Source organism: Peromyscus leucopus, chromosome 3 (assembly GCF_004664715.2).
Source record: "Peromyscus leucopus breed LL Stock chromosome 3, UCI_PerLeu_2.1, whole genome shotgun sequence".
Taxonomy (NCBI): Eukaryota; Metazoa; Chordata; class Mammalia; order Rodentia; family Cricetidae; genus Peromyscus; species Peromyscus leucopus.
In genome coordinates, this window is record NC_051065.1 from 65,016,459 (window position 1) to 65,037,091 (window position 20,633).

Here is a 20,633-nt window from a genome sequence, read left to right on the forward strand (position 1 = left end):
GTTGTTTTGTTTTGTTTTTGTCCAGAGTCGTGGACAGTGATGTGTGTGTGTGTGTGTGTGTGTGTGTGTGTGTGTGTGTGTGTGTGTGCACGTGCATGGGGAGGTCACTGTCGATGCCAGGTGTCTTCCTCTGTTTATTCTTATTCTCCACCGATGCCTTCTAGGAACCTCTGAGTCTATGTCTTCTAGTGACATGACTGCTCAGGTGATTGCTGTCATTCTCTGGGTCCCATCCCCCCGCCTAGCTGCTCGATCTGACCTCTTAGCCAGAGATGGGTGGCGTCGGGACAGCTGTCAGCTGGAACCCCATGGACTCGGTAGACAGACATCAACATGGTCTGGGGACTTGAGGCTCCTCTCAAGGATGTGGGTTAGCCTTCAGGCTGTGGGGATCTAAAAGCCAGCCCTCGGACTGTGTTTAGGCCTCCTGGAGGCAGTTTTCCAGCAGGAATGAGGCTGAGTCAAGGGAAAAGGTGTTATTTCTCTGGAGAAGCTACACACCTTGCACACAAGACTCCGTTGAGAAATCGGTTTTTGGGTAGGGGCAGTTTTTTCTTTGATTTGTCTTGTATTATCATTTCTTCTGCTATGAACTCCTCGGCCTGCTAAAGTTAAACCAGCTTCCCATCAGGAGACGTGGCTGCTCTGCTAAACACCAGAGTGGATAATGGCAGTGAACTCCAAGCCAAAGACATTCCTCCTTCCAATGGGGCCAGCACTTTAAATGTGGTAAAATGTGTGTTGGTGATGCATTTTCTTGAGACTCAAGCTCTAGGCAAAACAGCCATTTTCTTCCTAATCGGGCTCCCATATTGGAGTGATTTGGGAAGTTTCTTTTGGGAGGTGATGGCTCTGGGCCTGGGCTGTTCTCTCCGACCAAGCACATCTTTGACTGGCATCCAGCTTTGCTGTTTCACCACCAGGTGGGGTGGCTGGACCCAAGCCCTCTGAGGTCCTCTCTTGCTCTCAGGGAGGAAGGCATTGTGTACAGCCTTGTGAATTCTAGTGAATGACACCCCTATTTCTGATGGTAGCAGGCCTTGGCAGCTACCTGCCCCCTACCCCTAAGCCAAAAAATTTTAAAAGTAATTTATTTAGTCTTATTTCATGTGCATTGATGTGAAGGTGTCAGATCCCCTGGACCTGGAATTATAGACAGTTATGAGCTACGGTGTAGGTGCTGGGAATTGAACTCAGGTCCTCTGGGAGAGCAGCCAGTGCTCTTAACCACTGAGCCATCTCTCCAGCCCCAATTTTGGTTTGTAATTAAGCCTGAAGCCCACTGACTGGCCTTGCCAGCTGGTGAGCCAGCCCCTGGGTTCCCCTGTCTTCACCGCCTGGTGCTGGGATCGCAGGAGAGCGCCGCTGCACCGGCCTTTTACTGGGATCACAGGGAATCTGGGGTCACTCTGGTTCCTCAAGTTTGTGTCATAAGCACTTTGCTGACCAAACCACCTCCTCAGCCCCTGGTTTGGATCCTACAAAGAGGACCAGAAACAGCCTTGTCCAGGGCTCCACAGGCCTCATGATCTCTGCTGTATACAGAAACTCTGTCACACCAGCCGGAAGGAGGCTGTGGGCAACGTGCTGTGAGCATGCCCAGTGTGCCCCAGTGACACTTTACCGATGGCCACTGAGCTGTGAGTTTCGTGTAGTTTTCAGGCGCCATGAAATACCATCCTTTAGAGCCTTGGTTTCAGACATTCAAAGGCGCTAAAAACCATTTCAGCTCGTGAACTATGAGGAAGTAGGCCTTGGACTAGATTTGTCCCAGGGCCATAGCTTGTTACCTCTGTCTTTGAATGTATTCCCAGCAGAGTGCTTGAACAAAGCTGAGACCTGAGAAGTCAGCTTGTGATTTGTTCCTATGGAGTCGTGTGCAGGCCACATCCCTGGGCACCCACAGAGAAGGCTGGCCTAGCTTTCCTGGGTAACAGGAAGCCCCAAAGGCTGAGTACAAGCCAGCTTCCTTGTGCCAGCTTGAGTCCCTGGCAGGCACTTTGGTGCTTTCTGGCCAAACCTCGCAGCCGCCTGGCATTCTTTGCACATGTGCCCGGCATTTCCCATTTGAGTGTGACGCTAACAACAGAGGGTTCCACCAGGAGAGGACCACTCTGCCATCCTATCAGCAGCTGAGTCACGTGCCTTCCTGCACAGGAGAAATTCCCACAGCTTGACTCAGTCCACCCATTGAGAGAGTGACACCCACCCTCTCAATGGGATTTTTCTTTCACACTTGCAGCTTGCTCTCGTGGAGAGACGTGAAGAATGCGTGTGACAATACGGGATAGGAATTCTGCCACTTAACCGACATTGCAGGAAGTCTGTGATTGCTCCAATTATTCAAACCAGATAGCGCAAAGATACCAGTTTTGAGAACGTCCTGATGCAGTTTTTTTGTAAGAACGGACAAGCACCTTTATCTGAAGGGGTGGCAATAAGTGCCACAATACATTTTGCACAAATTCTTGACACCATCAATCCCGAAGAGAGACATGGTGCCCTGCTAGGGCAGGACGGCCCGTACTTCCTTCACGACCTCCAGGTAAAGCCTTTCTTTCACACCAATAGAAAGCTCTTTCCAAGGACTGAGGGAGCCTGGGAGGCAGGCAGCGGGACTGTGCCACCTGGTCCTCCAGGAGCGGGCACTGGCTGAGGTTTAGTGTTCCGTGGTGCCTTTGTTTCTGGAACTCCTCTTAGGCCATGGCAAACTGTCGGGCTGGGTGGACGTCCAGCTCCTGCCTCCGATGGACGGCTGCGCGGGCAGTTGGTCAGGGTGCTCGGCACAGTCCGTTGTTGGTGTGCACAGGCATTCTGGTTTGCCTTTGATGGATTGATCAGAAAGGACAACAGAGGAGCCCCGGCCAATCCCAAGAGGCACCAGCAACACCAGCTTTGACACTGTTTACCACCTAGGAGACCAAAGAAAACTCTTTTGTGGAGAGAAACCAGGGCCTGCTGCTACCTAGAGGGTTGGCCTTGGAGAAGCAGGTAGAGGCTAGGCTCTCACGTCAAAGCTCCTCAGGGCTGTAGGCACCCACAAAGGCCTTTCCTCTGGAGTCAGACCTGCCAGGCTGTTGGAAGTTTCACTCAGTGGAGCTTCTAAAACCAGGGCCAGCCTCTGCCCGGGCTCCATCTGCCCAAAGACCCCCTCTCTCTGGTCAGAGCTTGCTCAGACGCTCCTCCTCAAGTCACAGAATAGGACTTAGTTTGGTACACTAAAGAACCAGGAGTGAGTCTAGGCCTGATCCCTGGCCAGGGTCCAGGGTCCAGTCCTCTTGAACACACTGCCGGGCATCAGTAAACTGGAAGGGATCCTCAACCAAACCTAGCTAACACTGGCACTGACTGAGCCCTGGGGGTAAACTACAGGAGTTGCCATTGTTCCAGATAGACATGGGCCAAGAGATACTAAAGTGGCCAGAGGACCCTGGCAACATCTGCCCTCTAGCAGACAACTCACCAGGCCCAGATGGACAAGTTATTCCAAGGACCATGGTAGGAGGGTTGAGAGAGCTAAGCTCCTTTGGGACCCCGTCTCAAAGGACACAGCATCTAAGCTATGGAGCCTGTTCCCTACACACCAGAGACCACAGAGAAAGGCACTGGGTTACCTTGCAAAGGGGTCTGTACACCCCGGGCCTTCCCCTCTGCCTACAAAGAAGGCTTTGCCTGTGAAGAGATGGGGCTGGGGGAAGACTGTCCCCCCAAACACCACCAACTCTGGGGAGTGTGGACAGAGCCTTGCAGAGCGAGCACAGGACTGAGGTCTCGCCAGTGAGGGGAGCAGACTGTGGATTTGTTCTGTTGACTTTGGTTTCCTAAGCCAGGGTCTGAATTCACAAGTAGAAGCATTACAATTCAACAGAATTCTGGGGCTCCAGATTTCCCAGAAAATGAAGCCCCCCCCCAAAAAAAAAAAGAAAATAAAAAGGGCCGCAACAGGAATTCTCAGGAAATATCTACTAACCACTGGGTGCGTGGCACACTTTATTTCTATAAAACTATTACAAAATATTCAAAAATACATTTTAGTAAATTTACAGCAGTTATTTCTCAGTTTATTAATGCAAAAACATCCTTTTTTTTTTCTCTGTACAAACTACAGGCTCCATCCTCGTGGGCTCACCGCTATGTGCGCTTTTCAAAAATATTATTTTCTAATAAATTCTTTGAAGTTAAAAATAACAGAGTTCTTCCAGTTTGTCAAAAAAAAAAAAAAAAAGTGTGTATGTGTGCATTAACAGTCTTGGTTTCCAAGAACATGACCAAAGTGGCAGGTTCAAAGCAAATACAAACCATGAAGGCAGTACAGAAGACAGCTGTTACATTGGAAAATAGTTAAATTAAAATAATATATTTTCATATTTTACACTATTTCAAAAAAATGAAATGTCATTCAGTTAAGTATTGATCTCTCAAAAATCTAATTTACAATTCTGTGTACAAAAATATAATTTGTGGACCCCCATGGAGCATGTTTTAGTTTACACTTGCCGAAAAGCAGGAGCATAGCAGACGAGGAACGCCGAGTTTTGCCTTCTGATGCGCAGGACGAGGGAGTGTAGAAAAATAGACTCTCAGCAGGTTGCTTGGCCTCACAAAATAATCTTTCCCCCCCTGTGAGTACAGTTCACACGATAATAAATTATCCAAGACACAAACTAGTTAAGGCTCTTGAAGGTCCGTTCATATTATTTAAAACATCTATTCATACCAAACAAATAAATAGCCAAAAGAGGAGAAAAAAATAACCCAAAATAAGACAATAACGAAAAAAATTTAAAAATATATATAAACTAAAAACAACAACAGAACTCCCCGGGGTCTTTGCTTCCTTATAGTCTACTTTGGACTGTCCTACTTATTATTATTATTATTATTAATTATTATTATTCTTATAATTAAAAGTCTCCTTCCGTGCGCTTTCCCGCGTCGGTTGCTTATTTCGCAGTCGCTCCCCGCCCCGCCCGCCCCTACACCCCCTGCCCAGTCCCCTCCGACTTCAGCTGGACTTGACCGCCATTCCCAAGGGATGCAAGGTCTCGCTGTCCAACAGCCAGGTGCCAATTTGGTAGAGCAGCTGCGAGTACCAGTGGATGCCCGAGGCCGGCCCTGAGCCCCTCGCCTCCGCTGCGGGTTGGGGTGCGGGGACGCTGCCCCCACCCCCGGCGTCCGTGCGGGCGGGCGTCAGCGCGGCCAGGAGCGCGTGCGCCAAGCGGAAGGGCGCGAAGGCCCGGTGCGCCCAGCCGTGCTCCTCGATGACGGCGTAGCACGAGGCCAGCACCCGGTTGATGAGGATGGTGCCGTGCGCCGTGAGCGGCGCGTACGCGCCCGCGGCCTCCTCACGCAGCGTCACGCTGTGCACCGCGGCTGGCAGCAGCCGGCGGTCCCCGCCGCGTTCGGCCACCACGTACACACGCTGGCCGGGGCGCACCCGGCTGGCGAAGAGCGCGCTCGGTCCGGGTGCGGGCCCCGCGGCTCCCGAGTCGTTGTGCGGCGCCACGAAGAGTAGGTGCGCAGCGGTGAGCAGCAGGCGTTCGCGCGGCTCCCGCGTCTCGATCACGTAGAAGACCTTCTTGGCGCCTTCGTCGCGGTCCAGGAAGGTGAGGAAGTCGCTGTACAGCAGCCGGCCCTGGTCGTCAGCGGCTAACACGCGGTCTCCCGGGCGCAGGTCCTTCACCAGCTTGGTGCCACCCTGCTCCAGGTGCACTGTGGCGGATCCTGGGAAGCAGCCCCCGGATTTGGCTGCCACCGAGTTCTCTGCGAGGGAGAGAGAAGAGAGAGAGGGTGTTGAGTGCCAAAGGAGACAGGTACGCCCGGTGTGTTTACGTGCGTGCGTGCGTACGTGCTTGTGTGTGTGTGTGTGTGTGTGTGTGTGTGTGGTGGTGCACGTTCGTGCCCCACTCGGCTGGACCAGGGGCGCGCGTGGTGGTGGGAAGGGGGGGCGGGGCAGGGGGTGTTGTCGAGCCAGACTGATCTAGCGCAGACCGCCCTGAGCCAGCAATCTCAGCGCCCCAGTGGCTAAATTCAGACGCAGGCGCATTCCTAAACGACCCTTCAAGATTGCACCCGCACGGAGGGAAAAGTTAGCTGGCGTCTCCAGCTGGAGGCGGGGAACACTCCCAACCGTCCTCCTGCCTCCGGTCCCATCCCCCTCTCTTGCACCCAGCCTCGCCGCGAACCCAGAAGGATATTTACTCTCCACTTGGATTCCTCAGGAAGCCTCCTTGAGCTCGCGCGGGCGCCGGGCACACCCTCCTCTCTCGCGCCCGGACAGCAGGGCGCGGCGCCTCCCAGTGCGCGGGGCGAGGAGGCTGCACCCGGGGAACCCGGGCCGCCCCCCGCCTCCCGCTTCCCCAGGGAGGGCCTTGGTGTTGGCCAGTGGATAGCCAGGGGGTGGGGAGCGAAAAAATAGCTGTAGTCGTTGTAGCAACTGGACAAACATTCCAGAGGTTTGCCCGAGGTGTGAAAGCCCAAGACTTGTGTGGATTTTCTAATTAAAATCCAATAAAGAGCCTGGTATTGTCATTGTGATTTGTGGGATAAATAGGAGACAGCCTTGGAAGAGGGGGCACTTCCATTTTTCCCTCCTCCCCATTCTCAGCTCACTCTCCAGCTCGCTGGCCGCCCCCTCCCTATTTGCTCAGGTGCAACCCCCCTCCCCTCGTGGAGTTCACACACAGGGACTCTCCAGAAGCCCGGGCCTCCAAAGGCACTATTTGCACAGCCCAGCCTCTCTTCCAAGCACTCGAGATGTGTATTTGAATTTTAAATGGCCAGGCCTGCTCAGAGCGCTGGAAGCGCGGGTTCTCAAGGCCCCTTGACTACCCGCTTTAGCCAGCCCTCTGTAGCTCTTGGAGGCTCACTGTCCGGGAGGACAATAATTGAGGATGGGGCGGAGCGCAGGGGGCCAGGGAGGAGGGGTGGGGAGGTCCCAGTCTTCTTTGCATTCCAATCTCCAGGATCATGCTTTTGGCAAATAGAGATTGCCAGAAAGAATCTTCCTGCTGGAATTACAGAAGGCTTTTAATCTTCTCATCGGTTTCTCCAGCATGAAGTGCGGGGCTGGCGGTTGGAAGCACTCCATAGCCCCCCGGAATGCGACCCGGGGCTCTAGTGAGCCGGAGTCGTCGAGTCGCACGACCCCGCTTGACACACACGGCGCGGCGTCCCAGCCCGCGTGCGCAGAATGCCAATGAGCTGCCCTCCACGGCCGGGGTCTGCACTGCCTGCGGGACCCTCGGGGACGGATTACCGCTGCTCATTTGGGAGGAGATCCCCTAGGGACTCCCGCCAGAGGGACTACGAGAACCGGGGTGACAGGGAGGCCTTGTGTGTCCAGGGCAGACTTGAGGTCCAGGGAGGAGCTTACTCAGAGCCTGGGCGACTCTGCCACCTGTATTTCTCACCCTGGCCTGAGAGGAGCGCCCGCCCCGGAGGGTGGGGGGAGGGAGAGGCGGGGGTGGGGGCTCCTGGAGCTAACATCTTCCTATAGGCCTTCCCGTCACCACTCCTGCGCATCCTAGCCAGCTGTTATTGTCAGAGGCACACTTTTCATTACTTAGTCCGTGTTTCTTGATGTTTAAATTATTTCCAACTAACACGTGTCCTTAAAATACACTTTAGGAAACTTGGGAAGCTGGGGAGCAACGGGGTTTGGGGGTCGAGGGTGGGGGTGGGGATAAAACTCTACGGAAAGTCACCGCGACCCGCCCTGCCAGAGCACACAATCCCTAGAGGCTACTGCACGTTTGCTGACTTCCTGCCTCCCTAGCTGTTCCTCCCCGCAACAGAGTGTGGCGTTGCAGGCCCAGGGAACTCCGCCTCGCACCGGCTGGGGGCAGCCGCTCCAGCGGGAATTGCCTTCCGCAGTCTAGCCAGGGGCTTTCTGCATCCCAGCTGGGCTCCTAATAAGAACGGATGCTTCTGGGCTTGCGGCCTCCCGAAGCTGGAAGTACACAGTTTATTACCTCCCACCAGGCCTTCCCCCCACAGGCTTAGCGAGTGAGTTAAGTTAGTTTTGAATCCACAGGAGCCCAGCGGGGAGGAGCCAGTACCTGGGTTTATGCCCTGGACAGACCCTTTCTGCCCGTGGGGTGTGTGTGTTTGTGTGTGTGTGTGTGTGTGTGTGTGTGTGTGTGTGTGTGTGTGTGCGCGCGCGCTCTGGCAGTAGGTTAAGCCCTGAATGAAAGGGAAGATCAAGGCGAGCTCTGGCTAAGCCAGGAATCACGGGGTTATCTCAGGACCCCCTTCCACAATGCTCACTGACACCTTGTTTTCTACTACCTGAAGCAGGAGTTCTGGAAACCACACAACCTAGGAATCTGGGCATATAGAGATGCTGGCCAGTGATCTGAAAGGTTGCAGAGGTACCTAGCTAGGGTAGGGTGGGTGGGGGTGCCATAGGATATTTTCCCACAACTGAAATCGACTCATTTCCAAGAGCATCCCCCTCTTTTCATGGCTTTCCCCCCCCCCCGTCCCCCCCAGACCTCCTGGTGGGAAGGGTTGGAGGAAGAGAGAGGCCGCAGTTGGGAGGCTTGCTTACCCGCTTTCACAGAGCAGTGGATGTGTGCTTTAGATTCATAGTAGACCCAGTCGAAGCCGGCCTCCACAGCCAGGCGAGCCAGCATGCCGTACTTGCTGCGGTCGCGGTCAGATGTGGTGATGTCCACTGCCCGGCCCTCGTAGTGTAGAGACTCCTCTGAATGATGGCCATCCTCATCCCAGCCCTCAGTCACACGCAGCTTCACTCCCGGCCACTGGTTCATCACAGAGATGGCCAAGGCATTTAGCTTGTCTTTGCACCTCTGTAGGGAGAAGGGAGAACCCGTAAGTGACAGACACCTTGGTCGGTGGTTTCTCTACCAACCACAGGCCCAGGCCCCGGGGACTGTGGGAACGAGATGTGGGTGGAGGCATGGCAGTTGCTGAAGGGGCGGGTTCTCCAGGGACCCAGCTGCCGGGCCAGTCTTCAACCCAGAAACTTAGATGCAGCTGCTATGGTCCGAGGGATAGGAGCAGTTTCTCCTTGGGTGAGATTCCAGGAGCATCTCTTGGGGGGACAGAACTTCTGATGCACTTTTAAGGATTGGCAGCCCTGCATTATCCATGGAAAGGCCGGGCCTTTCCTCTATCAGCCTGGCCTGAGGAGACCCACAGCAACGCTGAGGGGTGAGAAGCAGCCCCAGGACAAGCCGGCAGGTGAATGCTGATGTCCAGCCTAGGCAGGGCCCGAGGACAAACATTCTTGGTCCAGGCAGCCACATTCTTTCCCCCAAGGAGCTCCTCTCTGCTAGGCTTGTCTGGGGCCTGATTGTATTCGTGTTTTCTTTGACCGGTTCTCTTCCTCCCCTCTTGTTTTCTTGGCCCTGCACAGAATGGTGTCCGGCAAGTTTGAAGAGCAAACTTAAGAAGTGGGTGGGGGTGGGGTGGGAAAGGTTGGGGGATGGGGAGCCAGAAAGGCCCAAGGCTTCTGAGCCCTGCCCAAGAGGGGGTCTACTGTGAAACTCCTGTGCTCAATCTCCTCCCTTGCAGGGCAAAGTGGAACTTGGGATAGTGGGGGCATTCTTGGCCCACATTAAGAAAAAGATGTAATAAAAGTGTGTGTGTGTGTGTGTGTGTGTGTGTGTGTGTGTGTGTGTGTGTGTGGTGGGGCACTAACTCACTGCTTGGAAGTTTATGTTGCTGGTTATGTGGCATGCTGATTGGGGGGTTGTGGCTGGAGACAAAATGGTAAGGGCGCGTTACCCAGAGAACTGGACCCCAGGGGAGGCAGTAATAATTTCAGACTGACTTCTGCAGATGGTAGGGCTAATCGCCTGCCATCCCTCAGGCTGAGAGGATTTCGGGCAGGTTACAGGGACGGGAGAATGGTCCCTAGATGACAGGTTCTAACTGTAGCCAGGAGGACTCTTGCAAAGGATTGTTGCCCAGGCCTTCGAGGACAGACAAAAGGAAAAGTCATGTATATCTGGCCGCAATAAAGCCCAGGAATATGACTATAGAGTTAAACACACAACAAATAGGAAGGGTGTAGTAACAACAGGTCCGCTCTGGCAGGTTTCTGGGCCTGCCAGAGGTTTTCTTAGGAGAAAAGTCCAAAGGACAGAGTTGGAGTGAGGTCATCTTAGGGACTGAACGCGTTCTACACGAAAATCAATAAGTAAACCAGGGTCAGTTTAGAACTGAGATTCGAAGCCAGCCAGTGCGCGCAGGCGCACACCACGGTATCTTATCTCCTCCTTCATTCCAGCCTGCACTCCACCCGGCTCCCTTCTCTCAGGAGGGGGAAGTTAGCGATCTGTGGCTTGAACAAGCTTCCCATCCCGCCGCAGGGGCGAGCTGGGGTAGGTTGGAGAGGGCTACCGAACCGGATACCCTGAGCTGCGCCGCGCTAGGGCAGACACGGAGGACCCCAGGCCAAGAACTCTGGGCTGAGATAGGCCCTTGACCCGGACAGGCCAACGCCGATTGTCGCCTGAGTTGGCACCCGGTGCCCCCAGCCCTCCCCAGCACCAGGTTCAGCGCAGCTCTGCAGGCAGATGCAGGGTACTCCCCCGCCCGCGCTGGAAGAGAATGTCGCTGGCAAAGCCGGGAAGCTCAGCCCGGTTATTAATTCATTGGGTCGTGTGCCGCTAATCAAGCCCGACTCTGTGCAGCCACCGTGAAGCCCGGCAGGGTCACTGGGGCCCGGCTTTGTGTCTGCCGAGGCCAAGTTGTTCCTGGGCCTCCAGCCCACCTCCCGGATCTGCACACCGGCGCAGTCCATGAGCGCAGAGCAGGCAGGGACTGTCACCTCCAAAAGTGGGCTTCCCACATTGTGAGGGGGGGGCTCTACTCTCTAAACACATCTCACTCCATTCTTCCCCTAACTGGGGCGGGGAACACACCCCACTCTTGAAAGCAGAAAACCACTCTTCAAACCTGGGCTCCTTTTCCCGGCTAGCCCCTAAGCACGCAGGAAATCTATTCAGCCAGGTTCCTCAGGTGGTGGTCCCCACCCCCCTTCACCTTGCAGCGCCTGCAGATCAGGGCCCCTCGTGGCCGGCCTCCCACCCCAGCCCCCTGGCCGCGGGCACAACAGCCTGGCACTCTCTGGGGCCTGGCTTGCGCTCGGAGAGTGTCTGTCGGCGCTTCCCTCTCCGGAGTTAATATTAACCAGGAGCTCCTGCGATCCAGAACTGCTCTGAAAGTTCCACCGGGGACGATCCTGCCACGGTTGAGGGACTTGGGCTCAGTCACCTTAGAGAGACAGACTGGGAGGCAGGCGAGACTGAAGAGAGGGGCACCGAATCAGGTGGTTGCTTAAAGAGGGGCTGGTCCATGGATGGCAGGTTCCCAGGAGAAGGCTCACATCCTGAGCCCATGATTCTCAGGCTTCACTCCTTCACCTCTAGCCTAGGCGTTTCGCCGCCGCCTCCTTCCTTCCCGTTCCCTCTTAACTCAGCCAACCCGGAATAAGAAGCTGGCGAGGGTTGTACCAAGGGGAACTTCCAGACTGCCACCTTTACAGCCATCCTCATTTTGGGGGGGATCTTTGCGGGGTGGGTGAGAAGATCCTGGCCTGGCCTTCCCCACCCCCACTTTTGCTGTCTCTACCCCTTCTTTTTGTGTGGGGAACCAGAATAGCCACTGCCCAAGGGAAAAAAGTATTTGTTTTCGTTTCGTTCGTCTGAAGGAACTTGACAGAAGGTCAGAAGTTCAAATGCTGCTCGCGCGCATGCGGCCGCGGCCGCGGCGGCGGCGGCGAGAGTGGCCGGGTGTAGGGCTGCTGGGCCTTGAGTCCTGGGTCGGGAGGACCAGAGTGAGGGAAAGGATGTAGTTGGGGGGGGGGGTCTCCGTTTAGGGCGCTGAGGCCCAAGGGACCCAGAAGGCAGCAAGAGGGTTGCAGTGCAGGTCAGGCCCGCGGATCTCCCTGCTTTGCGACTCCTCCCAGCTCAGCCCCTGCCTGCGCGCCCAAGGGAATGAGCGCGCTCGGAGCCCTGCGCTCCGCGCGTGCAGAGGCAGGGACCAGCCGCCAGAGCCCAGCCCCGCGCGCGCTGAAACCCTAGCCGCGGGATCGATAACGCAGGAGTAAGTGGAGCTGAAAGGCGTCTGCCGCGCCGCAGGGCTCGGCGCTCTCGCCCTTCGGCAGCGCGCAGAGGCCCGGCTAGCTGGGCAAGGGAGCCGGCCTGGGACCCCCTCGCAGACCCACCCGGACTGAGGGACCTTGCGTGTCCTCGCCAGGCCTCTTTGCATGGTCTCCCTTCTCACGCGTTCCCAAGGATCTCCTCATCCCTCATGAGACGCACCCCCCCGGGGGGGGCAGGGTAACCAGGGGATAAACGCCCGGGGCTGGCGGGAGAACTCGCTCCAGCTAGCAGCACCAGCCCGGCACCCCGCGGCCCGCGCAGAGTTAACTGTGGCTCGCGCAGCTTCCCGGCTCCCGCGCGCGCGCGCCCACACTCGCGGTCCAGATTTAAGGTGGTCGGGAGCAGATGAGGGAGATGGGGGAAAGAATGGCCCTGTCCTCAGCCTCCAAGACTCCCCTTTGCTCCAGCTCTGGCCCGCCACCCTAAGGCTAGTCTCCTAGGCTCCTCAGCCAGCAGGTACCCGGTGGCGAGCCCCGCGACGCGTCGCAGGCAGCTCCACGCTCGCTCGCTCCAGCCCCCGCCCCCCTGCTCTTGCGCCCCGCCAGCCGCTTGGCGCACCTAGCCTTAAAGGTAGGACTTGAATATTTTAATAGGGCAGTAAAAAGGATGCTGACCTATATTTGCAAGGAAACCCATTTCCAGCTTCAGTCATACGTGCATGGAGTTTCAGAAAGTCTCGATTTTGCTGGGAGATTGGCAGCCCATAAATCTCAAAGGAGGTGGGATGGGAGAGAGGATCGTGTTTTGCTTTGCCCTCTGTCCATCCACCCTCGTCGCTACTAAGATTTTTTCGCTTCTAATTCTTATGCAAGCAGGTTGAAAATTAAAGCGATTGCAAAGCCAGCAAGTTCCAAGTCCCTCCCCTAAGGTACCGCGGGCTCTGGAGAACAGAGGAGCATCCTTAAAGAAATATCAATACATTCCCTCTGACCGGCACAATTGGGGACCATGGGATCGCAGTCAGGCTACGTGATACAGTGGGGACAAGACAAGCGCCTCTGGAGCGCCTGCCTTTTGTCAGAACTGCCCCCTGGCTTTCCCAGTTAGAGTTCTTTGGTGGTGGCGGGGTAAAGGGTGGGGGTGGTCTTGGGAGAAAAAAAAAAAACACAGAAAAGGGAAAGGTGGGAGTTAGAAAGCCGGAATGCTCCAGGCTATGTTCGCAATGACCTGGAGGCCCCTTGAAGTGTATAGGGGCATCTCCACTCCCTCCATTTTCTGTCCCCGCGTGGAAAGGGCAGACACCCCCAGAGTGAAGGTCTCTCCAAGTTACAAGCTAGAATAGAGACAGATGGAGGAGGCCATCCCAGGAGACTAATTAAATGAGGGACATAGCGAACCCCATCTCTGGTGCCCCCACTCCACCCAAACCCTAAACTTCCTGCTGGACCCTTCACCTCCTTTCTCCTCCCGGAAGAGGAGTGCTAGGTGGGCAGGTGGGTGGGGAAGGAGAGGGCCAAGCAGCCTTCCTACCTGCCCAAAGAGCAAACAGAGCAGGGCTGATTGCTTGGTCACACGCAACCCCCCAGGGGAAGGAGCCTGTTTCCCACCCGCAATGGGTCTCTACCTGAGTCATCAGCCGGTCTGCGCCCGTGTTTTCCTCATCCTTAAATATGATGTCGGGGTTATAATTGGGGGTGAGTTCCTTAAATCGCTCGGAGTTTCTTGTGATCTTCCCTTCGTATCTGCCGCTGGCCCCTAGGGTCTTCTCGGCTACGTTGGGGATAAACTGCTTGTAGGCTAAAGGGGTCAGCTTTTTGGGGTGCCGCCTCTTTCCAAACCCCCTGCCGGGCCCGCACGCCAGCCCGGGGCACACCAGCAGCGAGGAAGCGAGGACCACCAGAAGACATCTCGCTAGCAGCAGCATCTCGTCCGCGGAACCCGAGGACTTGCGAGCTGTCCCCGCGCGGTCTGTGCGCGAGCGGGTACGCGCGGGTGTGTGCGTGTGCGCTCCTCCTTGCGCTCGGCTCTCCCTTCCTCGCTCGGCTCGTTCGTTCCCTCTGGCGCTGCCTGGCTCTTTCTCTTCCTATATAACCTTGCCTGCCGCTGCTGCAGGGGACTTGTCTCCGATCGCCACCCAGACAGGGGCTGCGATGGCAGGCTGCCGGTCGCTGGTAACGGAACACATCGGAGTTGGGTCTCGAGACAGCAATTAAAAGACAAAAAGAGCCTGATTTTAAATGGTAGCAAGGCTGGAGAGCTTGTGAGACAGGCTGCCTTTCGCACTATATTATAGCTGGCAGGGGCGCATCTGATTGGCCAAGCCGCACAAGCTTGTCTTCTGATGTTAACCCTGAGAAAGACTACATTCCGCCCCCCCCCCCCTTGCTGCTGTGGCTTTATTTTCACCTGAAGGCTTCCAGTTTAAAAAAAAGAAAAAAGGTCTTTACTAAGGTAAAGGTGGGCGGGAGGAGGAGGCCTGTTTATTAGAATAATACCCCGCACTGCCGGCTTTGTGTGCGTGCTTGCTTCCCCCTTACTTCCTCTAGAATGGTAGATGCTTTGGTTTGAGCTAACATAAGTTTTTAAAGGACAGTCCAGATGCCCCCTCCAAGCTTCCACCATCAAACATTCTCCCAATTGTCTGAGGGCAAAGCTACCTCACTCTTACTTACCTTATTTACACCCTCACCCCCAGACGTGAGTGTACAGGCTGTATGTCACTCACTGGGTTGTGAAAAAAAAAAGCTCACTTTGAGTGTCTCCTGAATATTTAGCATCTTTGGGCAGAGGGTAATCACAAGTGTTGTTGTTTTAAGTGCCTTAGGGGAACTTGAAAATACTGCCCTCCATTGTGTTCCAATGACTGCATCCTAGGCGAACCTCTGCAGATGCATGCATCTGAGCAGAGGGGCAGGTACAGTGTGGACTGCAGGATGGGGGCAGGGTGCAGAGGCCCAGTGGGTCTGGGTGCTGCACCTCAGCCTAGGCATGGGAGGAGGCCAGGCTGGTGTGTGCTTGGTGGGTGGAGGCCATTGTGCCCCGGGGCAGCTGAGAGTGGGCAAGGCTGCATACATGCACCACCCCCCACAATCGATCCCAGCAGAGTGCAGGGCTGGGAGAAGTTGAATGTGGAAGTCAGGTTCCTCACTATGGCTGGCCTTACACTGGAGCTTGGCAATCTAGTCTTCAATGGCAGAAGCTGGCCAGGTGTAGGGGCTGCAGACTGAGGGTGTTAGGGACCTAGGGGGACAGTGTTCTGACCATAGAAGAGGACAGGCTGTCTAGAGGTCAGTATTGTTTGAGTATCCAACCCCCCCCCCGCCCCCGCCTTTTCAGAGAAAGAAAACTGTCAAGAAAAGTCTTAGTTAAAGCAGAGAAATAAAATATGGAACTCCTTGTTTTAATGGCTCATAGGCTTCTGCTCTGGCCCTTCCCCCATCCTACTCACAGGCGATGATTCCTCTAGAATGGGCAATGGGGGTGAGCTATTCATGTGGAATGGAATACCCGCCTGCCCGCTTGAGGACTGAGTCCTCCCATGTTACCCGGTGGGACCAGCCTCTCTCTCTTGATCCTGACCCAGTATGGGGCTGGGGGGTGGGGGGAGAGGTCCAAAAAGCCTGAAGCTCAGCCCTCAAACAATGGGATCCCCCAGCAGTTCCTTTTGCTTAGAAACTTGGTTACTTTGGGGTTGGTGGTGATGAAGGAGAGAGGTGCTTGCTACTGTCTACTGTGAGTCTCAGCCAGCAGCATGGGGGGGTAGGGGTTGACCCAAGCTCTCCCACCCCACCGCCGCTCTGGGCTTCCTACCCTTTGATGTGTGAAGAACAAGTACAGATTCCTGGTGGGAAGTGGTCCCAGCCTCCTGCAGGCCAAATGAAGAGCCAGGCTCTCAGCCTGTGTCCTGTGTGTGCATACTCCCAGAAAAAAGAGATACAAAGGGGAAGCCGCTGCTCTTGACCCAGGAGGCCAGGCCTGCATGTCATGTGACTGTCATATCTCTGAGAGGTGTGGGGCCCAACAAGCCCTGAGCATCTTGGAGCCTCACCTTGCTTCAGTCTTTTTTCACTCTCTGTGCATGCTGCCCAGCACTCTTTTGTTGATGTCTTTGAGGGTAGGCTGGTGAGTGGATCCTGCACCTGTAGACAGCTCTCCTCAGAATCATATGGGGTGGGTGACTGTGCTTTGGAAACAAACCCTTCAGCTGCCAGAGTTCCCTGTGGGCACAGCTGACTTTGGAGGGCCCAGCCGTGATCAGCTCCCCCTTGGCTGTGGGACAGGAGAATGACTTGGTTCTGCACTGTGGCCTATTGCCCACCTCCACTCCGTCTCTAGGGACGAGGGATGGTAGTTCCAGAGAAAGCCTGATAAGGACTGGTCTTCCTGGAGACAGGGAGGGTCTTTATAAGAAAATAAAGATTCATTATAAACTCTGTTGTTTTTTACCTTGTACCCACAGGCAGCTTGCTTTCTGCTCTGGGCTGCAGAAATGCTTGGATAAAAAGCAATCACCGTTCATATTTGTTGTCTTGAAAACAACGTTATGAGCCTAGCAATGGGGGTTGGGGGGGGGGATAAATGCGGCTGCTGTCCCCTGCCCTCTTCCTGGTGCATCCCACCCACTCCCCACTTCCCAGACACCAGACACCCGCTGCCTTCCACCTCCAGACACCAGATGGCTCCCTCTCTTTGCCTTTCCCCTCCAGACCATTGGGGCCCCTCCCTGTGTCTGCAGGAGGTTCCAAAGCCCAGCCTCTGCCTGGCGGGGCCAGCCATCCCCTTAACTCTCAGGGGCTACTTCTTATTTGTCTAGGCTCAGTTATTCTTCTTGCTGGGCATTCACATCCTTCTCACACTTCTTCCATCTTCCCACCCACCTTTCTTTTCTTCACTCTGAGGAGGACTGGAAAGCCTTTATGTCTGCCCCACCCCCCAGGAGGCGCAGTTCTGGGCATGGCCCCTTCCCTCTTCCGGCCCCTGCCGCTAGATGGCGTCCTCACTCTGCCTTCAGCCTTGGCCTGCCAGGTTTGGGAAATTCCGCAGTCTCGGGTTGGAAGGACCTGGATGCAGGGCTAGGCTCTTTGGTTCATCCTCCTCTTGACTCTGCCACCTGTCTTTCCTTCCCAACCCTTACTCCCCCCCCCCCCCCCAGTTTGAGTCAGGGATCCCAGTTCAGCCCCGGCCTGCACTTCCAGTGTTTGGCATGGCTGGCCTCTTTTTTTTCTTCTTCTTCTTGGTTTCTCTCCCAGTTGATTTCTCTTCCTTCCAACAGCTCTGCACTGTCTCGTTCCATCCAATCACCCAGTTAGTTCCATTTTTCTTCCTGAATTTTTTCAATTTTGGCAAATAGAGTTTCAGCTGCTCCCTTTTGTTCTCTGGGGTGACAGTTAGGGAAGGGGAGACCCCCACCCCCACAGTCCAAGAGATATGCTACGGCTAGGAACCAGCTTCTGGGTTAACTGTCAGAGAGTCACATGGCTGAGTGACACTGTGTCCATGCCCTCTTGGTCCTTCAGTGGTGTCTGCTGGTTCCCACACCTCAGTGTAAGCCATGGGTGTTTCCTCTTAGGTCCAAATAAGCCTCAGCTCTGTGGATCCTTATAGTCTCTGAGTGTTTTCTGATCCACTGTAGGCCCACCAACTACATTTGTGACTTGGAAAGGGGAACATACTTGGGCAGGTGGCCTCAAGACCCAGAGGACCAAGGGATGGTTTTGGATGTCTGACCCAGTTCTTTTGACCCTGGCCTGGGCATCTCTCTACCACAGCTGCTTTGGTACACCACCATGCCACTACCATTCCTCCAGTCTCAGAGCTACTGAAGCGCAGATGCCCTTGGGAAAGGTAATACATTAAGCCTGCACATTAGAATCACCTGGGGAGGTTTGAAAGAAATATGCCAGCCAACAGCCATGGGGCCTTGCTCCCAAACAATCAAATCAGAGTTTCTGCTTTGCTGACTCCCTTGATGGGAATCCCCAAGACCTGGGGCAGGGGAGGGGGAGCCACCTGGCTGCAGGTTTCAGCTGGACTGGGGATGTCCCCCAGTCCCATGAGGATGCTCCTGGGTCCTCTGGAGACCCTCTTCTATGGCTGCTCCTGGCATGGAACAACACACATGGCTTCCTAGGACAGAGAAACAGGCTGGAAGTAAGCTTAATGCATTTATTTTTTTCTAGAGAGCAGTGTTGAGGTGCAGTGAGGGGTCAGTATGTGGGTGAGGGGGTACATGGGACCAGGCGGTTTGGAGTGCTACAGAAAAAGCCAGGGGTTGGGGTGGGGGGAGAAGGCAGGAAGCTGTCCAGAGTAACCACAAGTCTAGATGCTCAAATGCTGTGGGTGGTGGTGGTGGCGGGGGATGGAGTGGGGTCCCTGTCTTTGGATGTCCTTCAACACCTCCAAATTGAGGGATGGAGAAACAGACCATTTTTACCTTCTTTCTGATTCTGGGGAGTCTCATTACCTGCTTTGACCCTCTTTGGCCAGAGCCTCTTGCCAGATGGGGCATGCAGTAGAACATTACATCATCTGGGCGCCTTTTGTCCAGAAAGAAGAGAGCAAGAGGACTGGATGCTGCTGCACCAGGTATGGGGCCAACTGTATGAGAGGGCGCTCCCAGATTCATCTAGCCTGGGAGCGGGTGTTACGGTGTGTCCACAGCCATCCATCCTGTTGAGGCTCCGGGCTGTTGAGTTCTCGCACTGGCCCCAGAATCACTGTTTGGAATCTGTGTAGTTAGAATGTAGGATTCCTAGTTTGCTGGTTGAATTCTTGTCAGCTTGACACACACCTAGATGCATCTGGGAAGAGAGATTCTCAACAGAACTGCCTCCTTCAGGTCACCCATGCACCAGAAAGGCTGTGGTATATTTTCTTGAGTGATGACCCATGTGGGAAAGCCCAGCCTATTGTGGACAGTCTCAACTCTGGGCTGGTGGTCATGGATGGTACAAGAAAACGGGCTGAGCAAGCCATGGGGAGCAAGCCAATAGGCAGCACTCCTCCATGGCCTCTGCTTCAGTTCCTGCCTTTAGGTTCCTGCCTTGACTTCCCCTCTGAGGCACTGTCGTGTGGAAGTGTAAACCAAATGAGCCCTTTCATCCTCCAAGTGGAATTTGGTCATGGCTGTTTATCACAGCAGTAGAAAGCTAGCTAGTCTTTCTGGAAAGTCTTGGAACTCTGGGTAAGGTAAGAGATTCCCTGGAGATTTCTGACATGGTGCTGTGGAGAGAGAGGACTGGATCTGTGTGTGAGAAGAAGGGGCTCCTGCTAGTCCTTTATATCCAGTCTCTTTGAAGTTCTCACTTGTAAAATGAGGGTCTGAAGCTGAGATCTCCCTACTGGTAACCCTTCCAGTGCTCAGTCCAGGAAGCCATGGTCTTAACCTCAGGAGAAGCTGCTGGCCCAGGCCACAGCCACATTTTAGAGGAGGAGATTGAGAACCAACCTCTGGACACAGAGGACCATGCGGTACCCTTCTGGCCTCCTCACAGGCTGGGTCCTGCACAGCCTGATCTCCCCACACCAGGACCAGCTGCTGTCCAGGGGTGACCGTATGCCCTGTGGCCTGGGTACGGACTGTGTTACAGTTGCAGGGTACAGCTCGAGCCCAGGGCAGAAACAGCAGCTCCAGGAGCTCAAGGGGCATTAACTTTTCTCCTGCTTGTGAAGGACAAGCTTTCTGTTTTCGCTCTCTTGAGAGAGACCCTGCCTTCCTTCTTCACAGTGAAGCTGAGAGCCAGAGGCAGCGGAGGCTGGTGGTTCAGGCCTGCTGTGGTACTGAGAGGGGCAGAAAGAGAGCGGGTAGGAGGGAACCAGGTGGGTAAGGAGGGTGAGAAGGTGAGGGGAAGGGGCTGGTTGTGTCAAGAGGTGGGAAACTGCCCCAAAAGGGAAGCCAAGGATGCTCCACAAACACTCGAGCTATCCAGTGTTAGCCAAGCTGTGAGAACCCGACTCATTCAACAGGCTTCTTGCCCCATGATGTTCCCATGCCCTAACATCTAGGGGGCTTTTGTAGCACAAATCTTAAAGAGTCTTATTAATAAAACCAAACCCAAGGCCAGTTATTGGGGTGAACGCTGGAAGATCAGAGAAGCAGAACAAGCCACAGCTTCCTCACCTTGCCAGTTCCTCAGCTGATCCTGTTTCCTCAAACTGGAAGCTTCTGAGTCCTCATCCAAATGGATCTCAGCTGAACTGTGCTGCTCAAATCCTAAAAGCTTAACCAACTAGTTCCTGGTCCTCACACCTAATATAGCTTTCTGATTCCTGCCATCACTTCCTGAGATTAAAGGCGCGAGTCACCATGCCTGGCTGTTTCCAGTGTGGCTTTGAACTCACAGAGATCTGGATGGATCTCTGCCTCCAGAAGGCTAGGATTAAAGGTGTGAATGCCACCATTTTCTGGCCTCTATGTCCGTCTAGTGGCTGTTCTGTTCTCTGACCCCAGAAAAATTTATTAGGGTGCACAATGTATTGGGGAACACAGTATCACCACAGGCTTTGGGCAACTAGAAAACCAGGTGGGCTACTCTGGCTCCCCTCTTCCCCCGAGGC

At 54.8% G+C, this 20,633-nt stretch overlaps 1 protein-coding gene across 1 annotated transcript; it reads right to left on the reverse strand.

Moving 5' to 3' along the window:
• Positions 1–3,976: 3,976 nt before the first annotated feature.
• Shh (sonic hedgehog signaling molecule) lies at positions 3,977–14,570 on the reverse strand. The gene is made up of 3 exons (XM_028864194.2): positions 13,702–14,570; positions 8,552–8,813; positions 3,977–5,763 (listed from the first exon to the last, which is right to left on the reverse strand). Exons 1-3 carry the CDS (start codon positions 13,999–14,001, stop codon positions 5,006–5,008), a joined length of 1,320 nt encoding a protein of 439 aa, XP_028720027.1. The 5' UTR covers positions 14,002–14,570; the 3' UTR covers positions 3,977–5,005.
• Between the last annotated feature and the right edge of the window lie 6,063 nt (positions 14,571–20,633).